The sequence below is a fragment of the Scleropages formosus genome, chromosome 13 (assembly GCF_900964775.1).
Source record: "Scleropages formosus chromosome 13, fSclFor1.1, whole genome shotgun sequence".
Classification (NCBI taxonomy): Eukaryota; Metazoa; Chordata; class Actinopteri; order Osteoglossiformes; family Osteoglossidae; genus Scleropages; species Scleropages formosus.
In genome coordinates, this window is record NC_041818.1 from 16,032,520 (window position 1) to 16,055,723 (window position 23,204).

At 39.4% G+C, this 23,204-nt stretch overlaps 1 protein-coding gene across 2 annotated transcripts in view; it reads right to left on the minus strand.

Annotated features, from left to right (window-relative positions):
• Positions 1–11,230: 11,230 nt before the first annotated feature.
• gabrb2a (gamma-aminobutyric acid type A receptor subunit beta2a) overlaps positions 11,231–23,204 on the minus strand; it is a 51,890-nt gene continuing 39,916 nt past the window's right edge. The window contains exons 6-10 of one of the 2 annotated variants that reach the window (XM_018744465.2): positions 20,227–20,364; positions 17,190–17,342; positions 15,668–15,912; positions 13,916–14,056; positions 11,231–11,943 (exon numbers count right to left, since the gene is read on the minus strand). In XM_018744465.2, coding sequence (XP_018599981.1) covers positions 11,596–11,943; positions 13,916–14,056; positions 15,668–15,912; positions 17,190–17,342; positions 20,227–20,364 — 1,025 coding nt within the window. In that variant the 3' untranslated portion in view covers positions 11,231–11,595. The remainder of the gene's footprint in view (positions 11,944–13,915; positions 14,057–15,667; positions 15,913–17,189; positions 17,343–20,226; positions 20,365–23,204) is intronic. The other variant, XM_018744467.2, reaches the window with a different exon arrangement.

The window sequence follows — 23,204 nt, forward strand, 5'->3', positions numbered from 1 at the left end:
TGTGTGTGTGTGTGTGTATGTGTGAGTGTGACTGGGCTGGGTCTCCCACAGGGAGGGACTTAGATTCAACACCTAGATATGATGAATAGGGTGGGGAAAGTGGTGGGAAACCAGGTGAAACGTACACACTCCATTTAAAGGGATACAGCCCTCAGGAGTAAATAATCTGGATTTTCCCACACGGTGAAACAGCATAACGAAGGTATGACAAAATTTTTAACTGAAAATCCTTCACGGAAATCTCGACCAGGAAGTACCATGGCTTCATCTAATTTAATGCTCACGTGGACCCGCATCCAGTAAGAAATCCTCACTGGGTCGGTCATACACTCAGATGTACCTGCTCATGCTCCTGTTGTACACACCAGTGGTGTCAACTCCAGCAATTATTATCCTCTCTCGTCTCTCGCAAAGCCCCCTTCCTCTCCACCCGAGCCGTAAGGCTTCCTTACACCGTTTCCACCGTGGTGCTCCAGTGCTGCCTGAAGTACTCTACCCTCTCAAGGTTCAGCAACACCTGAACTTTTCCCTGGCATTTCTACGCTCATAAATCTGCCAGGATCTTCATTTGCAGCCCAGCTCCACTTACACAAACACGGGTTTGAAATGGTCCTACAGCAGGGCGCACTCCAGTTAAAGGACAAAGACTGCGCAACCTGAAGTACGCCCTTTCGAACCTCAGCAGGGGCCCAAACGCAGCACATTTAAGTGAGGTACTTGACCTGAGCACATCCAGAGAAACTATCCAGCTGCATAAATGGGCAAAACCGTAAGTCTCTCTGGAGGAAAGTGTCAGTTATGCAACAAAATTACAGCACGCATGTGCATTCATTCAACCCAGCATTCGTGGCACGGCTTCTTTCTTCCTTTTTTCACATGCGCTGGCAAGAGGTGCGTACCCCGCGACGCACGATTAGGGGAAGGCAAAACGTCGTTAATTCGTCTGCAGTGCAAGATGGAATGAAATGAGAAGGGAGGAAAGCAATGAGTTCTGGGAGATGCAGAGAGAGAGAGAGAGAGAGAGAGAGAGAGAGAGAGAGAGAGAGAGAGAGAGGTGTTGTAATGCAGCCTGTTTTTCTCCTTCTTCAGCCCACAGCTGTGGGCAGGTCCCCGTAACATCAGCGAGAAACCTTCGAATTGGCACTAGCGTAGGGAAACGTGGTCTGCCTGCACATTGCAGGCCGCCCAGCTCAATGTGACCGAGGTATCTGGCGCTCATTAGGAGGCAGCGCAGGGGTGCCCGTCCGCACGCTGCCGTTCTGCCTTACATAACATCCTGTTACTTTAACAAGCCTTGCCTGGGGTGCCGCGCATTCATTACCGCACCCGTGTCGATGAATACAATTTCACGTGTAAATAAAAATTACGGATCAATTCTGTTTCAATTTAGTTCATCCTGCACTTCCTCTCTACCTCCACCCCCCCCACCCCCAATATTTTTGCTCTTTTTCTGTCTCTTTCTTGAGAAGAGACACATGCGGTGTGCTGAGGAAAGGACACATTAAAAGCAGCTTTCATCATGGGGTTACTGACTGCACACCCTCCTGTGAAAAGCAGTCCTTATAGCAGTGCAAGCGATGGTGCAGCTGACAGTTTCTGTTCACTAATCAGCCTCAAAATTTTAATTATTCCGCTAGAGGCACCCCATTAACATGTATTCTCTTTAATTAGAGGGTGACCGAGGAAATAAAAGATGCTGCTTGATGTTCTTTAAGGGAATAAAAAACTGTTTTTTTTTTTTTTTTTTCCCTCACAGGGTTATAGTTCTAAAATTATTGTGAGGTCATTTTTTTTTTTCCTACAATCTGTTTTTGAACAGTGGTCATTGAACTAGGGGTTCACAGAGAGTTTCCAAAATGCAGTTCTTGTTATGAAATCTGTGGAATTATTGCACAGTGTTTTAATAATACATGCATGGTATAGAGTTTTATTTTCCAGACGCTGTTGTTTTTTTTTTTTTTTTTTTGTCGTTATCTTGGACACTGGAGTAGGTTTTCACATTATAATTTCCCTTTCTTTTCACAGGCTGGTTACAGTCTAGGCGCGCAACGTGACTAATGCCAGTGTGTCTTTGCTCACGTCCCTGGTGTGAGGTTTCTGATGTGACCGAGGGGATTTCAGACGTGGGCCCCATTCCCTCCCATCTCCTTTGTTTGTCTCTACACCTCATACTGTGACTGCCAGTATCAGGGGGAAATTTGTGCTTGGTTTCACCACAGCGCACTCCTGAGTCTTGATAGCAGGAGACTTTCACTGTGCTGGTGTGTGGTATTGTGGCAGCAAGTAGGGACTTGTACACAGACAGATAGATAGACAGATAAATACTTTATTGATCCCAGAGGGAAATTCAGTACGCATTTAAGTACATTATATTTAAATGCCATATAAAGTAAATAAGAACCCTGTGGAGGCTAAATACAACGTAGGTGCACATAGCATGCATATAGTATGCAGGTGAAATTTATCACAAAATGTAAATTCATGGGCTTCATTTCTCAGTATCATCCTAACTCAGTCTGGCTGAACTGCTCATGGTTACGGGCTTCCCATTTCCCCTCTGTCACTTTCCCTTTTTTTTTTTTTTTTATTCATTACCAGTTTATTCTGCTCATTGCAAATCTTTGTTATTTTTACCAGTAGTGAAGAAGTGTCCCTATGTTGATACCATGTCACTGAGCTACCTGTCTGTCTGTCTAGCTGCCTGCAGACTGGACTTTCGGCTCCAAATGAGGCCACACGGTTTGGTGAGACAGAAAGGCTGGCAGGTGCTCCTGAATTTCAGCACAGCTTGTTCTTCTTCAGCAATCTCATCTCTTTGCAGTTTATTCTTATTCTCGTTCCTCATGGGTCCCGCTGTTATTTAATGCCATTCGCGACTGTGTGGGGTGTGTTAAGCATTGAGACCTCAGGTTAGCTGACAGCTGAGACTACAGAACATACTGTGATAATTGCAAATTTTGAATTTTGAAAAAAAATTTGTTAAAGATTTTGCCAGAACTTTCTACCATTTGACTGAAGCACTCGTGTCAGATTTTGTCAGGAACCTGCAGTCCATCAATATATGCACGGGTTGGGAATCCATGAACAATTTTTCAGTGTTTGGATCTGAGTTCTGTTTAAACATTGATAAACCCTCAGTTATGTTCTAACCTTGACAGTGCGGAATTTTGCTAAGCCTTGGCAAAAATACCTCTACTGCTCAGTAGTGGCAAATAAAAACTGGCACATTGAAAAACAGAATTAAATTGCTCATAGCAAGATCATGTTATGTTTAATATTCACTATGATGCCTTATCCGACTCTCCTTTGGGAGAATTCTCCCATATACAGAAGCTTATTTAGCTGTGCATGGCTGAAGGCAACACACGGGCCATAAAAAAACAGATGTTCTGAAAACAAGCTACCCAGGACAGGAATTGGGTGCATGTGGTCTGCGTATTGGCTGGAGCATAAACTCCTCATTAGCTGTCTGTTATCTAGGCCACCAAGCCCTGTTTACATTAAATATTTAATTGTAAACATCCAGTAATCCAGGAGCACAGTGCTGGCTGCCGTGGAGATGAGCAGTTTGCCCTCTTTAGGGTTTCCATCCCTTCCTCTGTGCCAAGCATGCCCACACAAGGACACTCAGCTCATGCCTCTCAGATCCCAAATACCCAACTGGTGACGCAGTGAGGGCATTCAGGCACTGGACCTCGACATGAGATGGGCTCCATTGCCCTCTGTCACACTGTGGGTGTCAGGTACATGGCACACATGAGGGTGACACATTTCATGTCATTTACGTTCATCCGACATTTTTCTCCAAAATGACTTATGGTGTGAAGCTACCTACACATACCCATTCGTACAAGTGGGTAATTTTTACTGGAACAATTGGGGGTCAGTACCTCGTTCAAGGGTATTGTATCATGAGGTGAGATATGAACCTGCAACCTCTGATGTAGCAGCTCTAAGCAGTAGGCTGACACTGCCACGACTTCAAGGAGTTATAGTCTGTCCCGTTTTATGTGCTTTGAGCGCTTCATCTCACATGTGACAGTGTTAACTTTTTTACTGTTAGCCCATGTGTGGGGTGGGGGCAATAATGCAGAGTGCAGTATAATTGTGGCAAACAATGTTTTCCATCAGCAGTGTTTGCACTTTTGAGCAAAAGTTATTACTTTTCAAACCATAAGACACTAAACTACTGTTAATATGGATTTTTTTTTTTTTTTTTTGCATGCAGTGTTTTTTCTGCTCCCTAGACATGTGAAGTCATTTAACTGGCTGACACCCATTCTCAGAGCAGTGTGTAAAGATATTACTTGCAAGCAGCCCAGCATCAAATGTAGTAGTAAACATGATCACGGTGGTTGCATCCTCTCTGCAGATAACTAGAATACGGGCTTTTTCAAGCATGTAAAAAATGTAATGGGATTATTTCTCTGCAATTTTCATCTTTGACAAGATATGTCTACACTTATTTTGGCAGTCAGACTTTTTCAGACACACTTGGATGAGACACTGATTACAATTGGTGCAACATCGAATACATTCTGAAAACAGATTGCAATTAGACACAATTTCCATAATAAAATATGTGACAAATGAATCACAATTAATATGCAAGCAATTGGAAACAGTTCTGCTTTAGTAAACAAAAAACACTGCTTTAGAAAATGAAACATGGAATTAAGGATTTTTTAATAGATAATTAAATAACAATTAGCCAAAGTGAAATTGCAAAGTCATTTGAAATAATTAAAATGTGCCAGTTGAAAACTGAAACAGTTAGAGAACCTAAAATGACTGTTCGCAAGCTGTATCTGTAGGATATTACAAAGGGTAATTGGGGACTCTGATATTCTAATACTGACTGGCAGTTAATTCCACCAGTATGGAGAAAAAACGAATTTCCCAATTTAAAATGCAGTGGATAAAAATGTCAAGTAGATCATATATTGTTAAAGAGCAGAAAAAAAATCATCAAAAAGAAGAGATGCAAAGATCTCTTGTCAGATTCATTTTGTAAAATTAATGTTAATTAATTAACGGGGAGGTGGGGGCGCGGTGGCGCAGTGGGTTGGGCCGGGTCCTGCTCTCCAGTGGGTCTGTGGTTCTAGTCCCGCTTGGGGTGCCTTGCGATGGACTGGCGTCCCGTCCTGGGTGTGTCCCCTCCTCCTCCGGCCTTACGCCCTGTGTTACCGGGTAGGCTCCGGTTCCCCGCGACCCCGTATGGGACAAGCGGTTCCGAAAATGTGTGTGTGTGTGTCTGTGTCTGTCTGTGTAATTAACGGGGAAAAAACTATTTCTCATCACACTATTGTAGTGTAGCCAGAAAATTTGTAGTCTGGAGAAAAAAAGAGAAAAAGTTTTCTTATAGCTATCACAAATCACTTTTTTTAATGTAAAAAACAGCATTCTTTTTTTAATGACAGGCCTAAAATACTTAACACCTAAAATAATGATATTATAATTAGCAAACTTTTTTTTTAGATCACATACCTTTGTGTTGTTTGCTACAACATATCTGGCAGCACCATTAAGGCAGTTGGTTACCCATCTGTAATTAATCATTTCTGAGTATAAATTGTGACCCATTACATAAGGTGCAGTCTGTCAAAAACAGGAAAAATAGCGGAATGAAAGAACATACAGTATATGGTTGCATTAAAAGCAAAAGCATTTGAGTAAACAAATTCATGTGAAGTTAACTGCTGTTCTGAAACAGGATGTGCAAATAGTGTGACACTTAAATGCCCAGAAGAAGAAAAACACAAATCTTAGGACCTGGGTTCCTCATCGCACACATCAAGCACTCCTGAGGCCAACGTGTCTCCCTGAAGGCATCTACCCTCTCAATATATTACTGTACTACTCTCACAGGATGTACTTCACACAACATGGAGAAATGCTGTGATAATAGATGGCTACTAATGACAAAAATGACTTCTGATCCGAAGGTCACAGAACAAGCATGTAAGAAACACGGGAATCAATCTAATTTGTTCACTAATTCCCATGCAACTTTAACACTGTGCTGTTTCACCCTCATGCTGAATCGAAACAGAACCATTGCATCTGTGGTGAAGAGTTTTAAGCTTCATTTATTTATTTCATTAATACAAAATTCCAGTTTGACTGGTGTCGCACATAAGCGCAAAATGAAGGGTGAATGGTGAGCAACAAAAGAAAAGTTTCCGAAATTTGCCTTATAAATGTGACACATGTGACAAGAAGTTTCATAGTAAAACCAGTTCTTTTATCCAAGCTTGGAGCAATTTGATCCCACTAACAAACAAAACATTTAATAGCTAATGATTGAACGTAACAATACATAATAAGTTCAGTTACACGTTTTTTCTAATCTTTTGTAATCACACACCAGCTCAGTGAAAGTCTCCTGCTATCAAGACTCTACTGATCCATTGTTGTTGAGACCTCAACATCGCAGAATTGAATTGGTCTCAGTCACGTACTCACTTGTTATACTTCACGATTAAGGTTTCATCCTTTCCTATTTAGTAGTAAAATATTAATAAAAAGTACACTTACTGTACACTTCAGTTAACTTTTAGCGGCGTGATTTTGAGAAACTCTAATGCCGTTGTTCTCGAAATAAATAGTTCAGCGAGTTCCGGCTGAAAAGTGGTGAGAACCGAGTGCATCAGTTGAGCACATGAACACATCTCCAATCTTATTGCTGTTTACATTTGTGTCAGTACCCTGCTTCAGATGTCATTTTCAATTCAGTGAACAGTAGCAACCTGTACCGGGGGTTCGTGACATACAGTATGTGACAAAGAAGCCCTCTCTCAATCCTCCCTGCACACTGCTGCGTCTATTACACAAACCCAATTGCGGTTATTTATGTGTGTGTGTATTATGTCCAAAGTATATTGGAAATGACCTGCAATTTCTGTACAGATATGCAGGGTTTGTACACTCGACTCTAAGGAGAAGACCAACAAGTAGTGTAATATTTATAACTACAAACAGAAAGGAGCATATGCAGTCTAAACTTGGGTTCGGTCTGTGCTGCCCTAAAATTGTCATTCCCGTCAGTCTCCGCTGCTGATGCCCAGTGTTTGCTTGGATGGGATCAAAGTGATGCGCAGCCGCACAGGGAGCAGGAAGATGCTGTTTGCTTACATGGCTCTGTAGGGGGCAGCAGCAGCCACCGTTGATCAAACCACACATGTCCTGTGTTGGAGAAGGACTTTTTATTTCTCCAGCACCAACATAAAAATATATACAGTGCAAACTGACCCAAAAGTGTTGGAAAGGCCCCCCCCCCCCAAAAAAAAGACAGTAGCTTGGGTAATGGAAGTGAAAGCAGGTTCATGTATGCCTAAACATTAAAAACATACAAAAAAATTTTTTTTTTTAACCAAAGAATTATCTTTCATGGAGAAGAGGTATATCTGAATTTTATGGGAGACATTAATGATTGGCAGATAAACACTTATTATTAGTTTTACATATTCCTATGTGACCTATGTCAAGTGAAGCATCAAATTTTTTGTTTGGTACATCTAAGACAATGGCATTTTTAATCATGGATGTGCAATACCATGTGGAGTAGGGCTATACACTTATACACTCCTGTGTGGCACCACGGATGCTGCCTTTCGCTGAGGAAAATGGCTTTATCTATAAGTATGTGCAACATCAAGCTGGGCTTCTCTAATGATAATGTGAGTCGATCCATAGCAGAACACCAATAGAAAAATATTTTTAAAAACTGCAGTTACTGACGCAAATCATATTCATTACATTTTAAGTATTTGATGCAACATGCATTACTGTTACAGGTGTGTATCCAATTACATGTAGACACACACTATGACACACAAAGTATTAATGGTGCTTACAGGTAAACTGAAATTCGCTTGCTTTGTTTAAAAAAAAATACGCTGATACCATGTAAATCACACACACACACTTTCAGAACCGCTTGTCCCATACGGGGTCACAGGGAACCGGAGCCTACCCGGCAACACAGGGCGTAAGGCGGGAGGGGGAGGGGACACACCCAGGATGGGACGCCAGTCCGTCGCAAGGCACCCCAAGCAGGGCTCAAACCCCAGACCCACCGGAGAGCAGGACTGTGGTCCAACCCACTGTGCCACCGCACCCCCCCACCATGTAAATCATGCAAATTAATTAAAATAAAATAATAGTTTCTGAGGGCCACAACTTTTGAAAGCCAAGGAAGCATCCAAACCCCTATTAGCAGTGGATTTGATTTTAATGGAAACTGCCTCTTCCATCAACCTTATAAAAGAATAAATGTCTGTAATGTTTGTTGAAAACCACACAATTCCTCACAACTCTATTTTTTGAGAATAACTGTAAATATTAATGCAGTAAATATTCCAGTGCAACCTATATAAACCTATGACCTCTTAACCACAGAATTCTTGCCACTGATTTTTATACAGGTCTGTGCCAATGAACATCTTTGTATCATGGTCAGTGTATTTGTAAGAGCATATGTTAATATATGCATTAAATTTTGTAATATGGTGGCAAAAATTCAATGCATATAAATCATTCCTCAATCTGAGATTACTATCCAAAAATACATAAATATCTGTCATACAGGTAAAGGCCAACATATAAAGCTGTTAATGAATTGTGTGTGACACTCTTCAAAATATTTACAAGTTTTATTATTACATCAGCATAAACCATGAAATTGCTTTGCATTTTGCTTGCGATAAAATACAAATTGGGCAATTTAAAAATTGTAAGAAATCTTGTAGTATTTACAGTGACACTGTTCCAGTGGATAGGTACCCATAAATTACTCCAAATAAGTAGTCATTTAGAACTAGCAACATGTTTTAGAACACACAAGTTTAACCCAAGGTTCCCAAATTCCTGGATACGTAATATTCTAATAGGTTATATCACAACCTTACTATGCTATTGATTCAAATAATGTTAAGCACCAACAACTTAGATGATTTGGTAACATCTTAAAATAGGTATCATAGTCTCTGTCCAGATCTCAATTTAATAAACCAAACAAATTAATGTGTGTATACAGTATAACCATAATGACCTTCTTCATTGTTCAAAATGTGTGTATGAAACATAATACAAGAAACAAAATTGTTAACAAAACAACTATCCTTTAGAACTTCTATGCTCAATAAAAACTTTAGCATAGCATTACAGCTATTCATAACAACTATTACTGATAAAGAAAGAACATCATCAGTAATGATGATTAATACTGTTTTACAAGATCTTGGAAAATTTACTATGAAAGTTAATTATGCAACCTTCAGTTGTTTTGGACTATTCTTCAGTACTAATTATGTCAGATATTTTTCATAGATGTATTTAAGAAGATTTGATGACATTCTACATTGAGTTGTTACCAGCCATCTAAGGACCATCTCACACATCATCACCTTATTTCAAACTGTTCTGTTAATTGTTCCTTGGAAATAAAACTGTCAAAGTAACATGATTAGTTGTAAACAAAACAATGTTTTTAAGCAAAAAATAATGCATAATTTTAAAAACTGGCACTTGCTTAAATCTACTCAAGAATTATTAAATGGAATAAGGGTCAAAATATAAATTGCCATGCCAGCAAAGAAATGTAATGCCCCTCTTAAGTTTTTCTTGTGTAGCTGTACAAAGGCTAAATAAGTGCAGTATTCCTGCATTGGTAAAAATTACAATTTTGAAAATACTGCTAGCATGATAATGTTGCAAACTTTAACTCTAGCTGTAATGTATAATGTGACACCTACTGTTTTCTTTGTAGATTTAATTTTTATAAATACAGTACCGCCTTGTATTCAAAAACAGCTATTTGCATTTATTTCGTGTTCTGTACATACAGGTGGAAGAGCATTTAATTTTCCAAATTACTTCTACATATAATCTTAGCTTCAAGTGTATGAAGGGATCATACATTTATAGGTCAAGGATAAGAATATACATCATAGTTATGTACAATATTAAAGTAAGCAAATATTTGTTTTCATTCAGCATCATATAAAGTGCAACATCCTTTTTTCTTGAAGAGAACATATATATATATATATGTTGTGCTTTCTTATTCCACTGTATTTGACATTTGATCAGTTTTACTGGCATGGCATTTAACCTTTGGTTAACAAATTTTCTAAAAATGTCATGTCTCGCTGTTTACACAAAATTCTACACTAGGCAGTACTTTACATTAAAAATTTAACATGCCACCCTTCAAACATCTGGTTTTCAGTGGTGGTTTGACCAAAGTTCAGTTCATGCAAAATAATCTGTAAAGGCTCAAATAAGTCTGAAAATAGTCCAGAACTATGTGTGACAGTTACAGTATATACTACTTTATTGGGGCTATAATTCACACTGGTTGCAAGCATCTGCTGGACTTAATTACTTGTGTAAATATCATTAGATATATTCTTTTACTGACCCCCCTCACCTGTTCCCTGAAGTACTGAATACAAACATAGTTTCTTATGTAGATACAGAATATGCTGAATGAATTCTCACCTATACGGAAGTGCATTTTTGTCACTGTTTACAATCCTAATACAAGATATATTTACAGGTCATTGTGAAAGGTGATGCTGAAAATGTGCCTTGCTATTTCAGGGAACTTATCAAAATGTCTTAAACAGATGCCTTAACTGCTGGCTCCAAGTCTGAATGGAAGAAGACCCGCGTGAGGTTGCACTGCAAATTTAACTCCGTCACACATTTCTCCCTAGAGGTGGGGTCCAGACGGTTGCACATGACATGTCTGTCAAAACAATACTTATTAACTTTTATTGTAGCTGACCAACAATGTGCTGAGCAATTCAACCATTTACATACCCATAACAATGATTTACCCATTTACAGAGCAGGGTATTCTTACTGGAGCAATTCAGCACAAGTATCATGCTCAAGGGTACTACAGAAGAAGTGGGATTCAAACCAGTGACCTTCAGATTTCTCTGACAGTCCCAACGCCTACATTACCTGGTCTGCTACAATAATTTGACTTTCTCTGATGTGCAGGGATTTGTGAGAAGGAAATAATAATATTTAAAAATGGGAGCTAAGTGTACCTCATACACAAAGACTTAAATACATTAAATAATATAAAACATATACACTTGATATGCGAACACAATACTCTACAACTTTGAAAACAAATATACTGTAGGCAATATAAAGTCACAATTCTTAATTGTAAGTACATCTAAGGAATTAAGAATTTCAAATTATTTTCAATGCATTATCTGACCACAAAACTATGGATCAGAACATGCTTTTAAAAGCATGACTGATTTTGGAAAAGAGCCTTATGATTTTCAAAAGACCAATTTAATGTTTCATTCAAACAAGAGGAAAATAGAATCGAACTGAAGGTTCAAAAATATGCAAACACAATTGTAAGTGTTGAATTTACAACCATTGTGATGTGCTAAAATTCTGGAACAGGCACCATGAATGTAATCTCAACTTCTTTATGTTTTAATGAGTAAGCCAGCAATTAAGGTGTTCCATGGTCAAATAGAGTCAATCCTGATTTTTGTTTGGATGTAGTACTTCAAAGTCTCGCTTGTGTGTTGTAAAACGAACTGGCCAAGAGTCCTCTTAATTGACGTAGTAAAGCCAATAGATGATGTTGAAGAAAGAAAAGACGGTGGGGAAGATCATTCTTGACCACTTGTCAATAGAGTTTACGTCGGATAAGTCGGGGATGGTGACTTTCAGTTGGGAGGCGCGCCTCCGTAGCCTGCCCTTCTTCTGCGGCACGTGGCGCTCCAGTGCGTTGCGGCCAAAGTTCTGCCTGGTCAGGCCTGCTTTACGATACTGCAGCGCAGAGCTGTCGTAGGCCAGCATGGTATTCCGTGGGTCACCCAGGCCTAGGGTTAACTCAGATGCCCCCATCTCATTTTTGATCTCTAGTGTGCTCAGCAAGATGTTTTCATGGGGGTCCATCTGGAGGGAGAGCAACGATGGGCTTATTAGTGGACTTAGTGGCAAAACTCCTCTGTACCCCTCATATTAACTGGCATTTCTTTTCCTCTGTCACCCTCTCTTTTTCTGGAATAGAAAACTGGTTTTACATTTGCATATTATGAAAACATTAAGTTGACATTTTATTTATTTAATGTAATGATATTACAAACTATAGCTAACAATTGAAAGTTAAACCAGTAAGGTTATGAAAAAAGTGTTAAACAAACCTTGGAACCTGAAATGCAAAATAATTAATGATTTCCAAATTTCAGCCATTGCATGGTTGAAATTCAGCCTGTGGCTCAGCGGGTAAATTAGTGAACGAAAACGAGAAAACAAAACTGAGGTAAGTGGTACCCCTACTTATTTTCTTATGAAAAGGGCAAGGGGGGGGGGAGGAGCATGTGAATGTCAAAGTATTATGAAGACTTCAATATCAGCAGCGTTCACAATGCATTCCTTTCCTTTATAAAGGCAAAAAAACAAGAGGACATCCTGTTCACTTGTTGAGCACTCTTGAAATTACCTGTTATACTTCCATTCAAAATGAATGAAAGCTGGATTTGTGAGGCTTTGGCTACTTTCCAGTCTTCAAGACAAGAGTCACTAAATACAAAGGCAGAGCATAACTTATTCCTATCTGTCAGCTACAGCATGTTGTCACTGCAACTGTCCTCCTCAGTCTCCTTTTCAACATCACCTTTAAAATGTCAGCACTTGAACAGTCCTAAGATAGCACATTTGAAAAGTAGGAAATTTTTTATTAATGTCATCAGGCACCTAGAACAACAGCAAATGGAGCAAAGAAGATTTTGATTTTCCTGGATTATAGGCTATACATTGCAGACCCGATATAATGCGACTAGATGTAATGCGGGATTGCATATAACGCGATCGGAGTTTGGACCCCAAATCGATCAATTCCTTTCCATGTGTTTCAAATCTGGGTGGTTTCAAAACACATTTCCGAAAGTCCAAAGATAAAGTTATGCAATATAACGATTAGTACAACACAGACCTGCGGTGAAATATAAACAAATGTTGAAATTTTGTGAAAAATCTTTTGAATGATACGTAATAGATCTATGTTGTTTTTGTCATTCATGTTGTAAAATTTTTTATTCCCGTGACCTTTTGGTGTAACTTTGCTGACTTTCTCCAGAGCAGTGCGGCTTTAAATTGCTAACATGTTGGGAAAATAATTTACAAAGAGTCAACAATTTAGCAAAAACCCTTTTGTTTCCCCTGATCTTTTGATTTAGCTTCGCTAAAAAAAGGAATGCCACAAAGTTTGACTTGCTGATTAACGCTTTGCAGATGTGACTAATTAGCAAAGTCGGCCAAATAAAAGTTTTTGTCGTGAAATAGCCCTGCAGCAATAATAGCATTTAATGTTACAGAACTTATCAGATATGGATACTCTGGTTCATTTCACTGTGGTTCATCAAAAAAACAATAACTGTTTAATTACACTTTACTCAGTCTTATTAGTAATTACGCTGCGACGTATAACTTATTTTCGCTCACACATGTGCGTAGACTGTTGCTTTCACTGATATTAATCTTCTCTCGGCAGCAAACTGGAGTTAAACTTTGTTCGACCTTCGTCGAAAACGGGAAACTCGTTACAACACGAACTCACTTATAACACAGACTGAACGTTTGAACCCCGCCGTCCACCTTATTATAAGGCTTATATTGGGTCTGCAGTGTATTTATGTCACTACTGTCAAAGTCTTAAAGCAAAAAAAAATTGAATGATAATTCAGAGCACTTAAGAGAAAGACAAAGATGGCAATGGCGATGGAGGGAATTTTGAAAGATTTAGAAAAAAACAAGAAAGGAATGAATAACAATAAGTTACAAAAAACTGCAACATTTGTGCTAGTGCATCGATAGAAATGTAACCCATTGTTAGTTATCACTTAAATTCATAGCATTTATTCAGTACCTTATTCTTTTGCTCGCCTAGTCCTAATGCTGCATCGTCCACAAAGATTGGTTCCCACATCGAGTCAAGAGCGTCAATTTCCCTCTGTTTCATCCTTGCATACAGAGCATCTTGTCTCTGAACTACATTTCCCACCAACCACTGCAAGCATACAAAATTATCAGCGTCACTTGTGTCAGTTGCTGGGAGATGTAATGTAACATCAAATGAAAAATTTTAATTCACCCATAATAAGAAGGGCAAAATTTTAATATTCACATTATATCAACTAAATAATTTTGGAGGCAAACATACCCTCTTTTGCTTTTCCTACATGGATGACCCTTTAGCTACAATCTAAACCATAGATTTTTAATGTTTGTAATTTTTTGTCCTGAGGTAGGTTTACTAGGTAGGATATGTCTTTAAGAATGTACTAAAGTGCATTTGATCCCAGTAACACCAAACAATACCTACCTCTGCTAATTGCTAGACAGCAGAGATCTATAATCCCAGGATATTTTAAGACAAAATTTTTCATATGTAAACGATCTGTAGAATAATAGTAGCCAGTGGGCTGAGGACTCTTTTACTGGCACAAAACATGGTTACTAATGCACACAATAAAAGCAGTGAACAAGTAACAACACATTATAATGGAAGGCGGAAGACACATCACAGAAAACATTTACATTCCTGTTAGGTTAACTTAAATTACCTAAATGTTTATATATTATTGTTATGCTTAAATACAACTCTCAACGATTATCAACAGGACTTCACTATTTCTTGTATTTCTTCACTAATTTCTTGTATGTAAACAATATCTTTTTTATTTTTATCAGTAATTACTGATATACAACTTCATAATTCTGTTCCAATAATGATTTTTTTTTTTCTTTTTCTAAAGCACTCTCTGCAGAACTAATTATAAAAAAAATTATCACTTGCTTTTTGGACAGAGAAATATGAATATTCTAAGTGAGCTCCTAAAACAGCCTTACCCTTTTGATAAAAGAAAAAACTAAATCAAACCTGACAAACAGTGAACACATCAGGAAACCCTTCATTCATAATAAAACAGTAACATTAACAGTAACCTAGGTCCTGCACACCCATTTTCTCCAGCATATTAACATTTGATCTGATGATCATTCATTTCCCATATTTTAGTTTCAAGGGTGTTAGACTGCCCCCCAATTTTCTATCTTGTTTTCATTTATTTTCCACTGTTACTGTTCCAAATACAGTGAATCAGAATTTACCATCTGAAAATGAAACATTTCAATATTTATGAGTCATAAATTTATCAGTAATCACGACCAGTCAAATATACAATGGGCAGTATGAATATTAATGAAACCACAGGCAACCCTTCACAATCTTTGATTAATCTATGTTCTATGTTATGGAATACTCTGAAGATTACAATTTTTTCTTAGCTTTGAGACATTTTGAGGTTATAGAAAACTACACACACACACACACACACACACACACACACACACACACACACACACACACACACAGAGTATTTAGTGTTGTTATGAATTAGTTTAGTTTGAAGAGGATATGTGACTGTTGTGCAGGACATTAAATATATAAAAGCAGTTACACACTGCAGCTGCAAAGTATTTTAAAATGCCACTTAATAGCTTATATCAGTGACTAAAATCCAAAGGCTACACATACAAAAACATGAAAACAACTGCCACAGCATCACCTTAAATAAACCTTGATGCAATGAATACATGCAGTAGGAGACTTGTCTACCTTGTTGGGATCCACTCTAGTTTTCTCATTGTTTGCCGTGGCTGCCTTTTCAGCCGCCTTCTTCTGTCGCTGTGGTCCCCGGCCAAAGAAAATGTAGTTGACAAAAGCATACTCCAGCAGTGCCAGGAAGACAAAAACGAAGCAGCCCATCAGGTACATGTCGATGGCTTTGACATAGGGGATTTTGGGAAGGGTCTCTCGTAGGTGGGTGTTGATGGTGGTCATAGTCAGCACCGTGGTGATCCCTGGAACACAGTTACAGTCAGCAACACTTGTTTCTACTTACTGGAACAAATCCATGGATACTTAGCCCATGCTTTTATTTAAAACAACTTACCCATCTTTAATACTGGTTTAGTGCTAAGGGTAGCAGATGTCCTTCAGGGACCTGAACCTACATCGTACATGTAACACACTGTACCCATGCTCTTTATCCACTATGCTACCTGCCACCTTTTGGGAACAAAATGTCACCATTACAGTGCTATTTATATATGCAATGCTTCTGTAAGTAATACATGTGCCACAGCCAACTGTACAGTATATGGACAACGGTGACTTTATGAAGAATGTATGCTTCTCTGAACCAACCTATTTGCTAAGTAAGCCAACAATAATAGCAGTGGAATATGGGTAGGATACCATTCCAAGATGTGCTGGTATTTACGAGACAGCGAACTACTGTAGTAAATCTACAGATGCTGAAGCTACAGTCCATTGTCCCTTCTGACTTAAGCAATTACTCACAAGGTAATCACTTCATGTGCTCTACCAGGCCCTGCCAGTTGTTTCGATCATATGTCATCCATATCCACAATATGAATTTGGTTAAATTCAGGGTGAGCGTACATTAGCGTTAATAATGTGAACATCTGTCTCTAATGAAGATAATTCAGCAAGTGCATCATTTCACCTGCACATCTGGGCACATCCCAGACCAAAATGCTTGTGGCAAATGCAGGAAGAACTCCACTCCATTTTACAACTAATCCAGCAGCTATAATGTTCAAAGCTCACTCCTCACAGAATGAGACGAGTGTTGGTATTTAGTTCACTTGAGAAGCCGGATGCTATTCATCAAGGAGAGCAAGAAATCTAACCTAATAAAGAAGAGTGAATTGCCTGAGTGAACATAATTTCAAAAAACACAATAGCATACATGCAATGAATACAATTTCATTCCTTATATTCACAGAAAACATCAGAATCATTCTGGCCTACAGACGTTCTTATAGAGCGAGTCAGAAATGTATAGTAATCTGAATAAAAAAATATTTAAATAGTTCACCTTTCAAAATAAGTGATGAAATGCCAACCTCTGAACAAGGCTGAACAATCTTGAGCAACCTTTAGAGATAAGTGCTGGTTATTTCCAATAGCTGTCCACTATTATCACGCTATCATTATGACAGCTATTGCTGAATGTCCCATTAGTTGCATAAGAGGTTATAGCATTTCCTCAAGAGCTACACCATTGCAAGCTGCCAGTGGAAGCAGTTGTCATATGCTCCGGAGCCCCTACCTAAAGCCACTCTGGCAGCAGAGGCATCATAGTTGATCCAGAAGGAGACCCAGGAGAGGATGGTGATCAGGATGGAGGGCATGTAGGTTTGCAGGATGAAGTAGCCAATGTTCCTCTTCAGCTTGAAGCTTAGGGATAGCCGGGGGTAGGATCCTAGCCAAGAACAGTTAAGGTGAGGGGAGGCATGCGCACACACACACACACACACACACACACACACACACACACACACACACACACACACACACACTCACACGACTGCTGTAACTTCAAAGTGTAGCGCACTGAGGGGCTTGCTTGGCAACCCATGTGAGCCCCAGCCATCCCGTCTGGACTGCATGGCGCCTTCTACTTGCGAACTCACCTGTTTCCTCCTGGGAGGCCTGTGATTAGCCTGGCAACACAACAGTTATGTCGATTCACCTCCCTTCCTGAAGCACATCGGGACATTTTCAACATAAGCATCCTGGATGTTGCACATACCAACATCAGAGTGTGCTGCATGAGCACATCATATCAAAACATGCCCGTAAGGAACCATTATATCTCTGTACAGGATGTTCTTTACTATAATTTCCAGCACTCAGCACAACAAGGGTGGCCTACATGTTTCGGTGAATGTATTTTAATTAGTGCCTCATTTACTCTTGGAAAGCTTCAGTAAAGCAATTTAGAGCCGAGGTTCACCAAAAACACACCACTTTCCATTGCTGTAGAAGGCCAGGACTGCACACTCCTTGTTACAACAACTGGACCGTCCTTCACAGTTTGAAAGCTAGAAGCTGGAGCTCTGTGTGGCTCTGTTAATTAACCTTTTCATATTTTTTTCAACATTACAAGTTGTTATACACAGATATACGAGTAAGTATCTTTGAAAGGCTGAACACAGGACATTAACTTGAAGGTGCTACACTGAAAGTCCTGTCGATATCCAGAATATAGGATCTCTGGGCAACAATCTTCCAGTTTAGGGACACTGCCATGTGTTGACGCTTATTGGCAATGGTAACAAATACATTTTCTTGGTATCACTTTTGTCAGTAAACAATGCTGATACAGCTGTAAAAAATATTTCATTGTAGTCTTAGATCCTCATATTCTTCAGAAACCCTCAAATAGAAACATAGCAGTTTAATACGTGACACAAAATCTAGTCGGCAAAATGCAATGAAGAAAAAGTGCACTTTTCAGTTATATGCTTTGTTAAGGGGGTGAATCTATACTGGAATACATTGGGTAGTTGACTGTTGAAAACATAATGATTATGTAACAGCATAGCCTAGGAACATGTTTTATAGACCACAAGTTCCTGAATATGCCGTGTGTATTCTTGTGGTTACGAAAGAGATATAGGAAACTAGGTGGGACAGATTTACAGTGGGGAACTATAGTCTAATTGGTGCACAAACCATGAAAATGGAAATACTAGCCTTACTACAGTACAGCACTACTACACAGCAAGTAGTGTTAAAAGGGCTTATATAAATGCACCTCCTCTCTTCAATGTTAAATTGTACTTCATTCAAAATGCAGGTGTAATACCCCTCATTGGTAACTATCCTCAACCTTTTTGGGTGTTTGCACAAAAAAATTAATGAATTTGAACAAGTGATCCATGAACGAATTATTACTTAACATATCCTCTTAGAATAATGTGGCAGATTTCTGTGTGAGGTCATGGCTACTTTCCTTCTTTTCTCTCCACTGTTTGGGATTCCGAGCTGGATGCACTGACAGCTCGGTGTATTTGCCTCCTTCTACCTGCTGTGTAGGACCCAATCACTTGGCAACCGCACACATGTACAAGCTTGTCTAAGGCCAGGCTACTCATACAGCTCTACAGTCCATCTTGTAGAAGCTCATTAAATAAAAATGCATTTCTAAAACAAGACACTGACATCAGAATGGTGCTTGTAAGTGCTCTTTGTAAGTTTTTTTGTTTTTTCAATCTAAGGAGACCCCATTTCAAAGCTATTCAAATTAAAATACACTGACTTCGTCTGCCTGCCTGCTGTGGACCCTTCCCACCTGTATATGCTTCCATCTCACACAGAAGGAGCTGCTTTCATAGGGCCTATTCTAGCAGCAGGCTTTCTAAACAAAGTCCCACTCATGGGTCGGACCCAGGGAAGAGGGCAGTGCTGTGCTTTCAAACCAGAAAACAGCCCCCTCCATGAAGCAATGCTAGTTGCCATGCTGCTGAACCATGTTTCACTTGCAATGCATATGTCTGCCTTAGCAATGCATATTCCCAAAGACTACTTGGATGGAAATATGAGGCTGGAGTTTATTTATTTCAAGAGACAGATATGTAGAGGACTGCTGGGGTCGGCTAGGGAATATAAGAATGTGTGGAGGCTAGATGGTGACTGAATGTTTGTTAGGCAGCTTGTGCTTATAATTCAAGATGCAGCATGACAGTACTGAAGTGAATACAGAGCAACAGGCCTTGACAACCTGGCTGCCCATGTCACCAAGACATCTTTTTGTTCTTCTCTGCCCTTCTTTGCTTCTCCAGTATATATGTTAAAAATGCTAGATAAATAAAAAAGACACAAATCCAACTATTAAATGGATGCTAACCTTAGTAAGAGAAAAATGGAACCATGAAGCTAAGGCCATTCCTTGGTGAACAACCATGCAAACAATGTTCAACTTTGGTAAATCAGGAGAAATGTGAGGTCATACAACCATAAAACCAGAGATTACAGCACTATGCAATACTATACTATATCTTTTCTCTTTATGCCTACATGTGGTATTCATGGAAAGAAACCTAGGTATGTTGTCAATGAAAGTAGTCTGTACTTTACTTCTGTATTCGGTAATTTGTTCAGAGATTGATGGAGATGGAACCACTGACAAGAGAAGTAACTGCACAATTTAAAATTCCCCCCAAAACCCTTTACATTTCAAGAGAAAAGAAATTCATTGCCTCATTAACTGTTTACAAGCACTGTCTTGCAATAATGCATGTTGTAAAGGACAAAGGAACAGTTGAGAAAGCTTTGAGTAATACATGGAGTAACACACACACCTGTCGAGAACACCACATTCTTGGAGATGAGCTTGTAGTCCACAATGGAGAACTGGGGCAGTTCTATTCTCTCCACCCCTGTCACAGCTCCATCTCCGCCACGCCAGTAGAACTCAATGTCATCTGTAGTATAGCCATCTGTGGATGGAGTTAGGGTCGTGGTAAGGGGGCATGGTAATGATGACAAGGCCCATTAGGAGTTACCTGATGTTTACATTGTTATGTGACACCGCAGTGAAACAGAAACTAAAACAAGTAAAACAAAAGAGAAACAAAAATGGTGCTAGACATTTACTGTATATTTATTCATTGAGCAGATGCTTTTCTCCAACGCTATATATAATTGTTCCAATACGGAATTTAGTTGAGACCTTTTATTGTTTATCAGGAATGCTTTACCTTTGTAAGGTGGAGGAAGACTGTATATACACACAAACAAACATACAGTACATACATAAATACACGTCTCCACTGTCTCATGTCACCAGCATTTTGACAACACGTCTTATGAACCATGGCATCACTGACTAGTATCCTGGTTTTTCATCTGCTGTTTCAGTGCCTGCTCTTATTTCTCATCATAAGAACCAGAAACTCACTTCTGCGGTGATTTTAATTAGCGCCTGATTTACACTTGAAACACCAGTTGTGTTGACTCTGTGAAGCTACGAAAACCACTCCATTAAACACAGAAAATCTAGGATGTGCTACTCTGCACATCATAGCTCTTCTCTCCATAAAACCTCAAAGCACAGGTTTCTGCTATCATTACGTCTTCTTATTTCTGGTGTCCAGTGAAACTGTGTCTTACTCCACGACTCACACAGTGAGTCTGCACTCGCTAGACGTACAAGCACGGAATTTACATCCAAAGCATACATTTAAATAAAAGGCATCTGTAATAATTAATATTTACTGTGTAAAAATGGAAGTAATTAAATGGTTATATACAAACAAATGCATAAAGGCAGTCTAACATGTAGATTTAAGTGTAATTAAAAGTAAATGTGTTCGTTTTGTGCATGTAAATGAAATTGTAACATGAACTACATTTAAAAAACAAAGAGCTGCTGAAAATCTAGGTTAAGTAAGGAATAGCAGGGACTGCGATCAAAATCAAAAAATTTCTATAGACTCCTGAGTATTAAATACATCATCAATCACCTCCCACACACAGTCAGCACTCAGTCCAGTCTGATGTCGATTAATAAAATAATGTTAGGACATGTCGAGTCCAATGGACTTTGTATACAATGATGACTGAATAAGGGCAACAGTCCATGCTTATTTATCTCATCAAATAATACTAAATCAGCATCTGAATTTATAGTAACATCACTTTGTGTGGTATTCAGCCTTTTGCTCTGTAACCAACTATGATTTAGTTTGTGGAGTTCAACATTACAGAAAAATATTAGTTTAACAAAAGTGATCAAGGGTGGAAAAACCACCCCAGCTTGTACAGTGCTATTCATAAAATGCTGCTATTCAGTAAAAGCCATTTGGTCACAGAGAGGTTCCACGTGGCATTAGTCCTCCTCCGTTGTGCTCCGCAGAAAGGCGGAGTACATGTGACCAAGCTGACTGGAGAGTCAGACTCTTTCTCCACGTAAAAAGGGTTCTCTTCAGGGGACAACGGTGCAGCACTCAGACAACCAGCCAAACACTGGGACAAAAAATTTCACGAGCCCATTTTTTTGTCTGTTCATGCACCACTAGCTCATCACAAAATGGGAGTCGTCATCCTCGCTGTTCCCGGGGGGTCGCCCGGCCTCTCGGGCTGTATTTGTAAACAACGTGTCACAACGGCACACCGCGGTCTCCTGCTGCTGTGCACGAGATGTGTGTTACCTCATAGGTTGCGTCTCCTTTTCATTCTAGGGACTTATGCTGTAAGGATACATGCCTCCGTAATGCAGCCAGTTACGGTTAGGGGTTAGCAAAAAACTCATCTCGAGATACAATACATATACTAACACTGAGATTTCATTTTCAAACCAGATAAATGCATAAAATATATATATGTCAGCATCATGAGAAATCACCACTTGAATTTATAATCACATTTTGTGGTGTTCAGATTTTCTTTCTCTCTCTAAATTATATATATATACACAAAATCTCCCACCCTCACATGGGTTGGTGGGTGTGGCGTCCTCAAGCTCGGGTCCTCTACCAGACGCCTTGGAGTTTGATGGTTCTGCGCAGTATCTTAGCTGTTCCTACGACCGCGCTCTTCTGGACAGAGACTTCACATTTTGTTCCAGGAATCTGCTGGAACCACTCTCCCAGTTTGGGGGTCACAGCCCCGAGTGTTCCTATTACCACTGGGATCACTCCAGACTTCACCTTCTGCATCTATTCCAATTCGTCCTTCAGCCCTTGGTACTTCTTGATCTTCTTATGCTCCTTCTTTCTGATATTGCCATCACTTGGGATTGCTTCATCTATCACAACTGCCCTCTTCTCCTCCTTGTCGACCACCACCATGTCTGGTTGGTTGGCCAGCAACTACTTGTCAGTCTGGAACTTGAAGTCCCACAGGACCTTAGCTCTGCTGTTCTCTAGAAGGTTGGATTATATACATATATATAGCTAAATTTCATTGCTTGCAGAGGGAGAGCAGAGACCAGAGAAACACTGCAGCACTCCAACAAGGTATTGAAATTCAACTGTTAAATACTAATGAATACTGCAAGATGCTCAGATGCACACAGCTCAAAATCCAGTGTCAGAGAGATGAAGGGGGATACGCAAAAGAAAGAAGAAAGACAAATTAAGAGAACAAGATCAGACCAAATGGAAGCGAGTTCCAGGCCTGACCTGTCCAGCTCTCTGACCAGACAGCAGCTGACTGAGGTGATGCCATACAGTCCTTCACAGATGGAGATGAAACACACAGCCCTCATGCTTTTTCCTCTTTTTCTGTAACCATGAGAAGTATTAAACATGTGTTCCATAAAATGTGTGTGCCATCA